General features: G+C 51.0%; 1 protein-coding gene across 1 annotated transcript in view; it reads right to left on the bottom strand.

Annotated features, from left to right (window-relative positions):
* Nucleotides 1-3796: 3796 nt before the first annotated feature.
* The window catches only part of AJAP1 (adherens junctions associated protein 1), a 107016-nt gene continuing 96361 nt past the window's right edge, over nucleotides 3797-14451 (bottom strand). The window contains exons 3-5 of the mRNA XM_007166211.3: nucleotides 8131-8218; nucleotides 5662-5904; nucleotides 3797-3889 (exon numbers count right to left, since the gene is read on the bottom strand). Of these exons, the coding sequence (XP_007166273.1) occupies nucleotides 3817-3889; nucleotides 5662-5904; nucleotides 8131-8218 (404 nt within the window). The 3' untranslated portion in view covers nucleotides 3797-3816. The remainder of the gene's footprint in view (nucleotides 3890-5661; nucleotides 5905-8130; nucleotides 8219-14451) is intronic.

Raw genomic sequence — 14451 nt, 5'->3', positions numbered from 1 at the left:
CTTGGGAGAAACCAGTGCCCTCTGCTGCCCAGACGGGGATGCGCGGCTCCTGGGCACCGCCGGGCTGCGAACCACACGGGGGGTCCTGGGCTTAAAGATCAGCATCAGCTTTTGCAGAACAAAGAGAACAGGCAGAAGGCAGCAAGGCCTCCTGGAGCGTGGAGCCTCTAGTTAGTTTCTCCACTTCCCGAAAAAAGCTCCTTCCCCACCGGTTTCCTTGGTGCCGGTTCTCAGCTTGGGGAGAGAATGGTTTCCAGGAAGGTCTGGATGTTGCTTTGAAGAAAATGTTCCTTTGATTTCCAGAAGCTGGATATTCTGTTAATGTATTTTTTAGAACAAAGTGGGAAGGCTCAGGTGCGTTTCTTGTTTGTTTGTTTTTTTTTTATTAGTTATATCTTTGGCGTGTTTTTGAAAATAATAATAACACATGATTTATTTCTCACTTGCTTCAGATGCAAGAGCTTTTATGACTCGTCAGGCTGGGCTCAGAATGAAGTGGCCTTGGCAAACGGAAAGATCTGAACACTGGTGAGGTTTTCTGAAGTTTACTCGCTACATGAAAAATGACAGGAAATTAGCCCAAGAGCCAATGGCAGTTGTGTGTCCAAGGTCCCTTTCTTCGGAGCAGGAAAGGCCACCTCATTTTATCTCATCCAGAGCATTCAATCAGGCTCAACCACGGAGGGGGTTTGAGGCAAGAGTTTGCCGGAATCTCTCGTAGAGGTTCAGTCTAGGCAAACAGGCTTAACTTCTGCCCAGGCTGGGTCACCTGTGTTCACAAGCCCCAGCATTGCTGTCAACCCGCCAGCAGGGAAGCAGACTGGGCGGGGCTCAGGTCCCAGATGTACGTGTGGGTTAGCGTGAGCATGCAAGACGGTGCGGTAACAAACTGCTGTAGCATCATTAAAAATGCATCTGGAGAGGCTTAACAGTTATGCAAGAGATAAATATCTCCGCTGGCTCTTAGACCTTAATTGAATGTTTTAGTATTAATTGCTATTTATTTAAGGGACAATAAGAACCCCAGTAAATCTGAGCCGTCTTCCTGGCTCTTCACCACTCCATCTTCATGTCCAGGCACTAACTGTAAGCATCAGGGATACTTTGAATCCAAATGCTTCCCTCCCAGTGAGTGATAAACAGTCCGTCCGAGACACAGCGAAGGGACGTGGAAGCATTTATCAAGGACTAACAAGGCTGCTCGCGGGGTCCTCCTGGTCCGTGTCTGCGGGAGGAGATGGCTGGAGGGAGCCATTGCCCTGAGTCTGCAGGCACGGTGTCTGAGCGTGGCCAAGCTCCCAGTAAGTCCCGTCGCCTCTTCTCACCTCCCCAAACCGCCCACCTGAGATCCACGTGAGTGGGTTGAACTCCTCCAACACAGAGGTGCCCCCTCCTGTAGATGGGGGTGGTCCTGAAATAGCTCCTCGGGCGCAGTTGGGAAGTGGGGTCCAGACACCTTCCGGAGAACGTGGTCCCCGGGGCCATCTAGGGTGGCACATGGGGAGAGCCTACCCCACTCCTTCTGTGCCCCGTGCTTCTGGAGAGAGAAACAGGCTAATGGCACAGGAAGGTCTTCTGGAGCAAAGACGTGAATGAGAGCACTTTTCTCTCCCCCAGTTCGATTTTCTTTTAAAGCCAGGGAGGTGACTCCATATGCCGCTGTGAGTGAGGAGGTCCCCGGCCCAGGCCTTCGGAGGCTCGGGGGCTGGCCTCCCACCTGTTATGTCCCTGCCCTGCCGACTCAGGCTGAGCGGCCCCGGCAGGGATGCCAAGGCAGCTGGAAAGCCCACCCTCATCTCCCACAACCCAGCCCTCTTCCCACTTGGGGTCGGGCACCCACGGGGGATGGCAGTCAAGGCTCTCTGACCGGTGGTCGGAGCAGGGCCCTGGAGCCAGGTGACCTGGGGTCACGTGGCCCTACCACTTACAACCTGACTGGCCTCAGGCAAGTCACGTCCCCTCACCGGGCCTCAGTTTCCCCTGTAAGATGCACTGCTGAGAAGACCGAGTGAGTCTCTAGACATCAAGAGTGCTCCAGTGAGCTGCCATGTGAATGTCCCATTAGGGAACTGTCCCCACCCCACCCCAGTTTGGGGCTACCTGGAGTGGAAGGCATGTCCACCTCCAGGGCCACAGGCCCGCAGCTCTTGGAGGAAGAGAGCAGAGGTCTTTGATGCGCACGGCTGGCATCTCCCAGGTCAATGCCTTATGTGTTTATGCATATTTGAAATCCCGACGGAGATGCTGGTGCCCACCTGGCCGCCCTGCAGAGGCCTCATCAGGCAGGCAGGAACTCCGCAGCTAATAGACAGGCTCCCCGTCGCTGGCCTGGTCAGAACTCCAAAGGGAGCTCACCCGTGGCCTTAATGAGGAATCACATCCAGGCAGACAAAGGCACAAATTTCTGGCGGATGAGCCATGCCCAGGGCATCTGGCCCTTGAATGCTGGGGACAGACCTCCTCTTACCTGCCTCACCTGCACATCTCAGCAAAGGCCTTTGGGTGGGGAGGGTCACTTTCCCTTTTAATCTCGTTATATTCCTTCATCCATCAGCTGAACATAGAGCTAAGTGGATCATTTTGGCTTTGGGACAGGAAGTGAGGGCTGGAGATTTGATTTGGAGCAAAGATGCAATTCACTAGGGCTGGGATTAGGAACTGATTGATTCACACCTGCTTCTCAAAGCAGCTGGGCCCCCTGACCCCAGCTAAGTGTTGCAAGCAGAGGCCTCTGAGGGTCCCATGTGCACCCCAAAAAGACACCACCCTCGCCCCAGGCCCTCCCCTGACTCGGACAATGGCATTTTCTGCTCAGTCCCCGTATCAGAAGATGAGCAAAAGTAAGGAAAAAATTTTTTTAAATATCAATAAGCCTAGAAATTGGGTTCCCTACTCCTGGAAGGGATCTGATGACACATTTAGAAGGAATATCTGGGGGGAAAAAGATGCTCTCTGTGGATGAGCAAGATGCCATCCTTTGAAAAACCTAGCATCAGAAGAGAAAAAGAAAAAAAAACAAAAACCCTGGTCGCCTCTATTGACTGTGCATCCAGAATGTGCAGTCATGGGGTGAGATGCTCTTCCCCCCAGCAGCTCGCGTGTTTGGGAGATTCGGCACAGAAGAAAGCAATTTAACGTTAGCATCAAAGTCAATATCATTGAAAGCAAACCAAATGTTCCTATCCAGCAGAGCGTGGAAAATTCATCCTGTTTTGGTACCGGTCCCTGGCTTCAAATTAGTAGATGTCTCAACTCTTCACTTTCTTTTTTATCATTTTCTTTCTTATCTCTTATATTTATATTTCAAAATTGTATTTTAATTCCACTCTGTGTTCTCCCACCCCTCCCCGCCATGTAAAGATGTGATGGAGGCATGACGTCTGCCCACTTGGCTGGGGCCCTGATCTCTTCTCATTGCGGGAAATGAGAAGTGTACTTGTAGCTCGTTTCCAGAACTGGTGTTCCCTGCCCTACAGGCCATCCTAGGGGATGGAACAGCACTGACGGAAATGGCCAGGGTGCCAAGCAGGGGGTTCCTGAGTCTGTTACTCCCTTCCACCAGGACATGGGGCATTTCTAACGAGTGCAGCAGAGAGACCACAAGCCCGGCCCTCTGGTTTGCATCCAGAACGGTGATGCCCTTGGAATTTCACCTGCCATGTCCAGAAGGGCTCCCAGTTATCCCAGAGGTGAGACGGGGGTGGAAAAGGGGAGGCCAAGGGAAAATCAATCAAGGTCCAATAAAAGAGGTACATACCATAAAACAGACACATGGCGTCTGCCCTGCCCCCAGGAGGTAAAAAAGCCTTCGGCCAGTCAGCAGGAGATTTCAAACCATTTCTCAGACACAAAGGCCACAGGAATAAGATGCCGGTCAGAAGAAGAGGGTCTGCAGCAAGCAGAAAAAACGGGCTCACGAGGGCTGGTACATAACACCCGACAGGCAGGCCGGCTCAGACCTGTGGCAGAAGACTGGCTTCTCGAGTCGAAAAGAACCCCAGGAAGGTGATGCTCGGCCTGGACCCACTGGCCTCCCCTCCCTATGCTGCCCAGGGCTCCCTTCCGCCCTGGAAGGCCTCGGAGGACACGCAGCCTGAGGGATCCACACATGGGAGGAATCTGGTGCTGAGACCCACAGTGGTACCATCTCCAGATTTCAGTTTTTGATTTCCAGGACAATGCAAAGCTCAGGGTCTCTGCCTCTGAGGGCAGAGATTCTACCCACTTTACTGCACGTTCTAGGGAGGGCAGGGCCTGATGCCTAAAATGCGCACCGCCCCCCACCCCCCGCCACCAGGTGTTTCATCCCCTTTGAGACCGAGCTACCATTTCCCAAGGCCAGTGGGAACCAACAGAGCATCACCTTCAGCCCCAGAGCAAGAACCTGTCCCATCCAGTGCTTCCACACCAGCCAGCTATGCCCACCCTGCACGTGCACAGGGCTCTCCTAGGACACAGGGGCAGAGAGAGAGACACAGCGAAACACCGAGACCCATCCACTCCCTTCCCCTCCTTCCCCCAAAGCCTGAAGCACTGGCTGGCCAGGATTTACATCCAGACAGGTACACACGCATTCAATGAAACGGTTTGAAAATCCTTCTGCCAATTCTTTGTGAACTCGTCCTTCTGGACGGCTGGAGTGCAACCCACGAGCTCCCCAAATGCTGTCGAGTAAAAGCAAAGTCGTTTAGAAGGCTGGTCTGAGGTTTCTGCTCTCGACAATACAGCAGAGTCTGGTGTGGAGACACAAAGAGAGGAGAAGCAGAAGGTGTTTAAGGAACACCCACTCGCTCTCCAGGACGGGACAAAGTGACATTAACTACGGGCACAACAGCTGAAGGTCCCCCCGAGTCTCCTCGACCTGGGTTCTGGGAGAAGCCCCGTAGGGCACCTTGGGCAGTGTCTCCAGCCGCCACTCCTGCCACTGACTGTGGGCCCCTCAGGTCAGCCTGGTGTACTGCTCATTTCTTCCTAAGATCTCTAAGTTATTGAAGAATTCTTTTTTTTTAATTTACAAAATGATGCATGAGTGTATGCTCACTTTTAAAAAAATAGCTATTGATGTTTTAATCTAATTCTGGATAAACCTTCAGAAGCTGACTCAAGGGTTTCTTAAATATTCCCAGGGATGGTTTTAGAGGCATGTCTTCTTTGAGGGATTACATATGATTCATAAAAAAGAGTGTTTAATAACCAGGAGTCTGGTTGGTATTTGATATTTTTGCTGCTGACATTTTAGTGATGGGGGTTCAGAGATATTGACCAGGGAGGGACCGATCATGATTTGTTGACATTTGGGAGGCTTGAGACTATGAGGCTGGCTTTGGATTCTGCACCCCATAATGCCCGCTCAGCCTCCACCATGCGGGATCCAGGGCCGGGCAAGACAAGTCCATCCACTAAGCGCAGGGGTCTGGAAGTGAACCCTGGCTGCTGGATGTCTTAGCACCATTTTATGTCTACTGTGCCCCTCTTGTCTCATCTCAGCAAACTTAGCTGCCTGTGTGTGCTTGGACCATCACAAAGAGATGGGAAGGCCGCCTGACACAGATAAACAGCCCCTGCATCCCCAGGAGGGGACAAGGCCGCCTGACACAGATAAACAGGCCCTGCCTCCCCAGGAGGGGACAACGGCCGGGTCTGGCCCAAGCCTGTGCTTACCGGTTCCCGTTAAACGTGGATTTGTACTCCCCGGCCGGGTGCAGCGTCTCATCAGTGTACACGGGCACAGACGCCCGGACACACTCGTGCGAACACTGGAGGGTCTCGTTATAGGCCGTGAAGATGTCCAGGCTGCTGGGCACCCGGCCGGGCGTGAAGTCCGTCAGGTTCTGGCAGCTCTCCTCCTGATGGTTTGTCTTCCGCTGGTGGCTGTTCCTACGAGGGTTCCCGCTCTGGGCGCAGCTGGAGGAGAGAGAAGTCAGGGTGGGGGTGGGGGGATGGGCAGACGCCGAGACCCACAAACATCTCCAGCGCTTACACTGTGGAACCTTTATCTCCAGGCATTATTTATACATCGTTTAATATTAAATGGTAATTCCCAGCCTCTTCAGAAAGATCAACCACAATCAAGCAATCAGCTCTTTTTTCAAAAAAAATAAAATAAAATAAAATTTGAATTTTAAATGCGGCCATTATTGCAGGGAGGATTAGAAGGTAAGGGGTTGACCTGTGTTATCGGAGAGCGGAGGCCTGGTTTGGCCAAAGAATGTCAGCTGGGAAGAGGCGCTGACTCAGTTTCCCCAGGAACACCTGGATGGGATGGAAGCTGTGATGGGTGCCCACGGGGAAAGCCATGTGCACAGGTCGGGGTGGCCATCGTTCATTTGGAATGGACCATGCAATTATCTTTGGGGAGAGTGAAAACTGGGGAACCCTTATCCTCAGCCCCTCCTCTGCCCAGGCTCACAAGTTGGAAATGAAACTGGATCATCGGGATCTATGGAGAGAACTGTGCCTTGTGCCCCGTGGGTACCCACCTTAATTCCCTGTTCTTCTGGACCACAGAGGCTTCCAGATGCTGTGTAGACCAGACACGGGGGTCCCACCCTTGTTGGCCAAGGGGTTTGATGGAGAAGGTACATAGGGACCCCTCCCAACCCCTGGAGGGGCAAGTTCACAAGGATGGAAGGAAGCGCTATCCCCACAGAGGAGGGAAGAGAGGAGGAGACGGGGGGGGGGTGCCTCCTCAGGACACCAGTTCTCCTCCTTTCCCCCCTGCACGCTCACAGCCTTTGCGAAGCGAGGGGGCTCTGCGAGGGGCGGGAGTGTGAGCCCGTCTCCCCATAAGTTGTGTTAACTCCCTGCCTTGTCTTCCCAATGAGAGAAATTCTGATTGCTGGTGGGGAAGATCCACCCATAAATGAAAGTAAGAAGATGGATGTGAAAGCCAGGGGACATCCCCAAGGTCATGGAACCACTCACCCACCCCCCTGAGGTGTCCTTCCCAAAGGACTCTTTGAGGGTTTGCTGTCAACCCAAAAGTGTGGGAAAACCAAGAGGAAGCTTGCCTGCCTATTACAAAGTCACAGAGTCCGAGGTCTCCTTCGGGGGAGGGGCTTTCCCTCACCAGGATGGCCAGTGGGACTGGACCCGCTCAACACCCGTATGGTCCAGGGCTCCGGAGCCCCTTCTCTGGACAGCCAGCCTTGCCCAAGATGCCCTGTTGGGAGCTCACAGTGGTCCTTGTCACCTGCCCCAGAAAATGCCCCGGGTCCTGGGATTGCCGGCCATCAAGAGCGTCAAGGCCTTGCTGGTCTGTTCTGGGGTGATGCCACGCCACTCCCCTCCCCATCCTCTCTAATCCTGGAGACCGGCTTTTCCACGCATTTCTGTTACCTGGAGGCTCCAGGGCAGCTCCCTCCCATCAGCCTGTCTGACTTCCTACCACTGGTCAGCAGGGGGATGATTTGGGTGTATGATTCTACGAGGGCCGCTCAGCTTCGATGTTAACAGGAGCCTTGTTTGCTGGAGGAGTGACCGCAGGCAGACAGGGGCCTGGGAGGCGTGCGAGCAGCAGGCTCAGCCAGAAGCTCCCTGATTTTCCCAGGGGTGTAGCAGGTGTGTACACCCAGCCAAGGCCAACCTCAAAGTAGGCCAATTTCCAGGAGGAAATAGGCAAAGACAGGCCGCCTGGAGCAAAGCAGTAACCTAGTTCAGCAGACACAGGACGGCTGTGAGAAGAAGGCAGGAGAAAGAGACCAGGACAGCCCAGGACAGCGAGGGGCAGGCAGGGACCCCACCCAGGCTGCTGGTGGGAAATAGGGAGAAACGCGCTGGGAGGGTGACGTTCAAAGGGGCGCTGGGATCCAAGGGATGGGCTTTGGGAGCAGGACACCTGCTGCCTGAGGAACTAAGTCAAGGAGGCCGGGCTCGTGTCCTTCAGAGAAAGCCACCAGAAGGGCAGTGTCAGGGAGCGACACCCTCACCAGCCAGCCAAGCTGCCCGGGGCAAAGGTGAGCAGGTTTAGCAGATCAGGAGTTGCATGCTGCTCTCCATCCCAAACAGAGAAACAATTCCCTGGGCTGTGAGCCGAGATCGCGTGTGAAAAGTAAGGACTTTTCTGTGTGTGCTCCCCCGGGGACCCCTACTGATCCCCGTTTCCAGGCCAGAAGGGCCGAGGATCCTTACCAGTTTTTTAAGACAAGAGTTGTAATCAGAGCAGCTATGACCATGATGAGGGAGACGGTGATGGTGATGATCTGATGGACCGCCAAACCTGGAAACAGAGAAAGGGGGAGGGGGGCAATGAAACCAGGGGCATGAGATGAAGGGGCCCAGGAAGGGGGGTGTGGCGACCTGTCCCAGCACCCCGGCTCTGAACCCCATCATGTGCACACACCCTGGCAGGGGGCCCACGTTGACAGGGCCTGCCAGATGCTGTGGGTACCGGGGCTGCTCTCACCTGGAGCCCAGGAAGGGAGGCCCCAGCCTGGCCTCTCTCAGTCCCTGAGCTATGACCCGGCCCCTGGGCAGCTGTGTCCTTTCTTACACCTGCCGAGCCCTTCATCTGGCACAGGTAAGCACTGTCACCCCTCCTTTCTCTCCTCCCAACCTGGGTAAGTTTTGCTCCTCAAGTCTGGGCACCAGGGCAGCTGGCCTGCAAGTGGGAGCAGGGTTTGGCCAGACCCAAGTGGAGCCAGGATGGCCCAGGATTTACTGGGAAGGTGGGTAAGAGGGACATGTATGTTATAGACTCAGGCACTTATAGACTCAGGCACTTGGATCAAGGGGGAGCATCTTCCCCTTTCCAGAATACTTTCCAAGAAGTTCACTTTCAGATAAGCTTCCAGGGAATAAAAGATCCAGGCCCAGCAGTTGATGCTTCCCAAAGTCCCAGAAGAGGATCTGCAGTCTGGCCTTGCGACTCTGTCTCCACTTGTGTGTGTATACGTGGTGGGGGGAGGGGGCAGGGGAAATGGCAGGACAGGGACAGCAGGACTGGCCACTCCAGAAGCAGCCAGAGCCCTGACCGAGAGCTGTCTGCAAACCCCACACGAGGACCAGGATGGCAGAGGACAGGAATTCTCTCCTCTGCCCCCCTCCTCCCACATCATCTTTCATCAACCACAGATGCAGAGGGAGAGAGAAAAGACAGGCCGGTAACACCTCTGGTCCCCTCCCTGGCTAGCTTCCTGACAATTCATCTGTTACATCCTTTCTGGGACGTGGACACTAGGGCTGAATCTGCTGGTCAGTGAGGGACACTTGAAAGGTCCAGGGCTCTGGCCCCACCCTCTTCCCGTCAGCAAGAACAACACCTGAGGAGCTGGGGGCTAAAGGCTGTGAGGGGCTCTGCAGAGACCCCTGCAAGTGGCAGCACCCTGCTCCCTGGGAGTGCTGACTCCCCACGTTGTTTCACCTCCGCCATTTGAGCGTCTGTCTCTCTCTACTCCTGACATCCATGTGCAGAGGCCTACCCATCACACTTGAGAACCCGGCGTGTCCTGGGGTGAGAACACCGCGTGTGCATGGTCCAGTGTGGAGGGTTTCAGAGTGTAAGATTTTTCTGGCGGCCTCTCAAGGACACAGTCTCACAAACAGGTGTTACCTCTCTATCGAATATGATCCACATGGGGGGAGTTGTTAATAAATGATTCAAAGTTGGCATGACCAGAAAACAAGCTTTCTCTTCCTGGCGGCCTCTCTTCCAGGCTATTTCTGTTTGTCCCAAGGAATTCCCTTCCTGAGTCCACAGGATAGGCACCACTCGGAAAACTGGAGAAAATCCATGAATGCCATGGGCCTCCCTTCATTCATTCTTTTATCCATTGATTCAAGAATAATTTATTGAGCACCTATTGCATGCCAGTCAGTGACAGTTTTGACTAACTCAGCCATGGTGTCTGCCCTCAGGAACAGATTCTCTGGTGCCCATTTTTTAAAGTGGCAATGTTCACTGTTGGTTCTGGCCCATGGCTTCCCATGCACCTGTGCCCAATATGTGGCATGTACTATAAATCTCTGAGCCAGCTTGCCTTCCCTCTAGGACTGCCAAATCAGCTTGCCAGTGGGGCTGAAAGCTAGTTATGCCAATAGGGACCACCCTCAATCTCACCATGAAGTGCTCACCTGCCTCAGTAATCTCTATGTATTTACCAGCTTCCCTGAGACCCAACTCAGACTTTGTTGGCAGAGGGAGGTTGAAATGGATGTCCAGTTTAATGGACAGCCAGGAAAGATGGCTGCTCAGTCTTCCCTCACCCTCCATCTACACAATCCTTCTGGTCCAGTCAAGAGATGGCCATGCTGTCATGAAGAGTACGTGCTCATCCTGTGTTTGTGCTTCCTGTGATGAGAAGGAGGCTGATGATGGTGATGGTGATTATGATGGTAGTGATGTTGATGATGGTGGTGATGACGGTGGTGATGATTATTATGATGATAATGAAAGTGGTGATGATGGTGATGATGATAATGCTGATGGTGCTGTTGCTGATGGTGATATTGATGATGGAGGTGGTGATAGTGGTGATGTTGAGAAAGTGGTGATGATGGTGATGGTGATGATGGGGGTGGTGATGAGGAGGAGGAAGATAAGGAGGATGATGATGATGTGGTGATGGTGATGATGATGGTGACGATGGTTGATTGTGGTGATGATGGTTGATGGTGGTGATGATGGTGATGTTGATGGCAATGACAATACTGATAGTGATTATAATGATGAAAGTGGGAATGATATTGCTGCTGCTGATGGTGATGATGATAATGGTGGTGGTGGTGTTGCTGATGGTGATAGTGATGATGGGAATGGTGATGGTGGTGATGATGATGGTGATAGGATGCTGGTGATGGTGATGGTGATGATGGTGGTGATACTGATGGTGATGATGAAGGTGATGGTGATCATAATGATGTTGGTAGTGAGGATGGTGATCACAAGTACGCTCAACAAGTATTAGCAATTGTCAGGTGTGTTATTATCCCATTTATTCCTGGCAACAACCCTCAGAGGCAGATACAATCATCATAAGTCATGGAAGTGAAAATCATCTGGGCAAGTTTGTGTAAATTCCTGGGGTCATATAGAATGTGCTGGTTCCAAAGCCCATACTAAGAGCAGTAGTATTGTATGATTTTGAGCTCAGACTTTGTTTATCTCAGTTTTGGCTTTGATCTGGGGTCCTTGCATCTTCCAAGACAGAGGCTGGCACCTCTACCTTCTATATTCTTGAGGAGAATAATCTTCTAAATTATAGAGACTGGTGCTTGAGCCTAACCACCCCTTCCATGGATAGATCTCTTAAAGAGTGCTCCAGGCTCATGCCAAAAGCCTCTCAGCCATCTTGGCAGGTCACACCCTCAAACTCCATGGCAAGAACTAAACCATTGTTTCTTGGGCTAAACATGCCATCTTCTAGGTCAGGACAATTCAACATCTATGGAGTGTAAACGAGCACACTGAATGGGAATGAGTCGACAGGAGTAGTAGGGATTTGTCCAACTTCAGGCCAAGCCCAGCTAGAGGCACTGAGAGTTCCCTTGGAAGAGCAGGGCACTCTGTGGTCCATGCCCTAATGTCTGCAGGGCCAGAGAAGGCCCAGGCCACCACCGGATTTCTGACCTCACATCTTGTTACCCGGGGAATTCTTCTGTTGAGTATTTGCAGTGACCAAAGTCCTTGGAAGGGAAGTGTTCCATGAGCAGCTGTATCTTAGATGTTTAATTCTCTCCCACTCCCTCTGTGGGTGAGGATGGGAAAGCATTGATTCTCCCCTTCTGGTGGATGAAAGAAACTGAGGCCCAGAGGGGAAGACAGTTGGCTCAAGGGACCCCCTCACTGACGACTGCAAGAATAGAAGACCAGCCCTTTGCCTGAGGTTCTCATGAATCTCTGAGGCCCTTAAGAAAGAGCCAAATCTTCATCATCTTTATATCCACACCTACACCCCCCACCCACACACACACATAATGCCTGACACAGTACCTTACAACAGTAGCTGTGTGGCATATTATTAAATTGATACCTGAAAAGTAGAGAATAAAAAACTAGGGGAGCAGGGAGAAAGGTAATGACATAATTCCAATATCTGCCTTGTTCTGGAAGTCCTTCTCCTGCCTTCTGTGTGAAATTTCTCCATAGGACTTGCCAAGTTAAAATTTGGAAAAAAATGATATGTAGGTTAATAACCAGCTAGGATCATCTGGGCAGAAATACAACAATAATATAACAGCTATGCTCTCTGGAAAGACTTCTCTATGCCTGTCTTCACACCCGTGATCAATTTAATCCACTGCCCATCCTGCAGAGCCAGGACGCAAGGCAATTCTCTACACTGGAGTTCCAGGGAAAAAATCAAACATTGAACTCCAGATGAACAAATCTGTAACCACATTCTTGGTAATAAAACTGTTTAGAGGCAAACTCCTTACTGCTCCTCACGTACTTTTCTTGCAAAGCAAACAAACAGCCTTGTGCTTCCACGCCTGGCCCATGCGTTTTGATGGGTCACTGGGAGCCAAGCATAAGGAATCGATGGCTACAAGAAGACCCCACAGACCCCACAGTCATGATGGTTGAACAAGGACCGGGTCTTCATGTGGTAAGAATGATATTTGTAGGAAGCAGATTGGAAGATGGAAACCCTGTAAGGATGCCTCATCTTTTCCTCTCTTTGGGAGGTCGCTCCTAAGAAGATAATAGAACCACTTGTGAGAAGTTGGGTAGTGTTTCAAGCATCTGTCCTATCCTTCAGGCCTCCCCAGATGCCAGGAGTTGTTTCCCCATCTTTGTAAGTCCCTTAAGTTTGTGTGGATCCTGGGTAGGCAAACCTTGACATGAAGAGCCAGATAGTAAATATTTTAGGCTTTGTGGGTAGTATGGTTTCTGTTGCAACTTCTCAACCCTGAATAAGAGAAGCCGTGGGTCATAGGCACACCAATAGGCATAGCTCTGTGTCAATAACATTTTATTTACAAAAACTAACAATGGCCAGATTTGGCTCATGGGCTATAGTTTGCAGACCCTGATTTAGGTGAATAGCTGAAGGTGGTGTGGCTGATCAATTAAATAGAAGTATAGAATCTATTTTGAATGGTTGGTTAAAGCCGGGACTCAAACTCCCAACTTTTGGTTCTGTAGAACATTCCTGCTCTACAATCAAAGGTCTACAGTCTTCTGAGACCTTCACTGGCCACTGTCAAGGTAATTTCAAAGACAGCCAAGCCTCCGTTTATCAAGTGGGTTCATAACAACCAGCAGTGGGCAGTTTCGCCCTACTGGGTATGTCCATGTGAAGCCAGTTTGAGAATAGATCACTCTGTGTGATACTCAATAACAGGATTCTTGATTTTTTGGAGAGTGAAGATCAGGGAGAATCTTACCCATTAAGCCCCTCCAATGGCCCTCAGAAATAATTCAGCTATGTGTCTATCTCAGTTTTTCCATTAGGGTTGAAAAGAAACCTCATTGTGTAAAAGACAGTAAGGCCCTACTGTATAGCACAGGGAACTCTACTCTGTACTCTGTAATGACCTATATGGGAAAAGAATCTAAAAAAGAGTGGATATATGTATATGTATAACTGATTCACTTTGCTGTACAGCAGAAACTAACACAACATTGTAAATTAACTATGCTCCAATAAAAATTAATTTTAAAAAATGTTCAGATCATAGAATCCTTGCGTTGAGAGAGACCTTACCCCACTGGTCTGCGGACAGGGCTTTCCCTGCCACAAATGGGACTGTTCTTAAGAGGGCATCCTCCAAACTTCTCTTCTTCTTGAAAAAGTTTTCTCAACACTCACACCTTCAACACTCACACCGGTTGTTCCCTCTGGTCAGGTCTTTGGTGCTCATTAAATAACGCAGACAGGAACATCTGTGCCATAAACTTTACTGATCCTGGGCAAGGCCATCCTCGAACAGCCTCTGTGCCAGCTGTTGGGTGGGCTGTGATTGGGTTGACAAGGTGGTTACCTTAAGGGAACGTGCACCCTAGACCCCTAAGAAAGGGGAAAAAACAACCCACTTTCTCCTCTCCACCTTCCAAGGTCAATATTGAATTAATCTTCAAACTCTTTGCCATTCAGACATGGATCCAGAGCACAGAGCAAGCTGTGTGGAGAGTCTTGCTTCCCTTTCCTGACAGGTGTGATTGTTCCTGCTAATTTAGGGGTTCTTTCTGCTCCTGGTAATTGCCACTGTATACCAATGTGCTAGGAATCAGCTGCCATGCAGATAATGAAAAATTATACCCGGAATAATGGATGACGACAGATGGATTACCAAGCGCTGCATCAATCAATAGGGCTTTTATGGTTATATTTGTGGTGGTTTGTAATAAGATCAGGCCCCGAAGATTGATGGGGAAATTGATAATCCATCTCTGGGTCTGGATGAGTTTCTTATTAAATGGAGCCAAATTAACTGTCTATGTCAGGAACCAACCCCTGCAGGACCTTCCCTCCAGTCCTGGAGGGGTGGCGTGGGCTCATCTGGTGGTAG

Source organism: Balaenoptera acutorostrata, chromosome 1 (assembly GCF_949987535.1).
Source record: "Balaenoptera acutorostrata chromosome 1, mBalAcu1.1, whole genome shotgun sequence".
Taxonomy (NCBI): Eukaryota; Metazoa; Chordata; class Mammalia; order Artiodactyla; family Balaenopteridae; genus Balaenoptera; species Balaenoptera acutorostrata.
The sequence above is the reverse complement of the archived record's forward strand: the minus strand, read 5'-3'. Positions and strand labels throughout refer to the sequence as shown.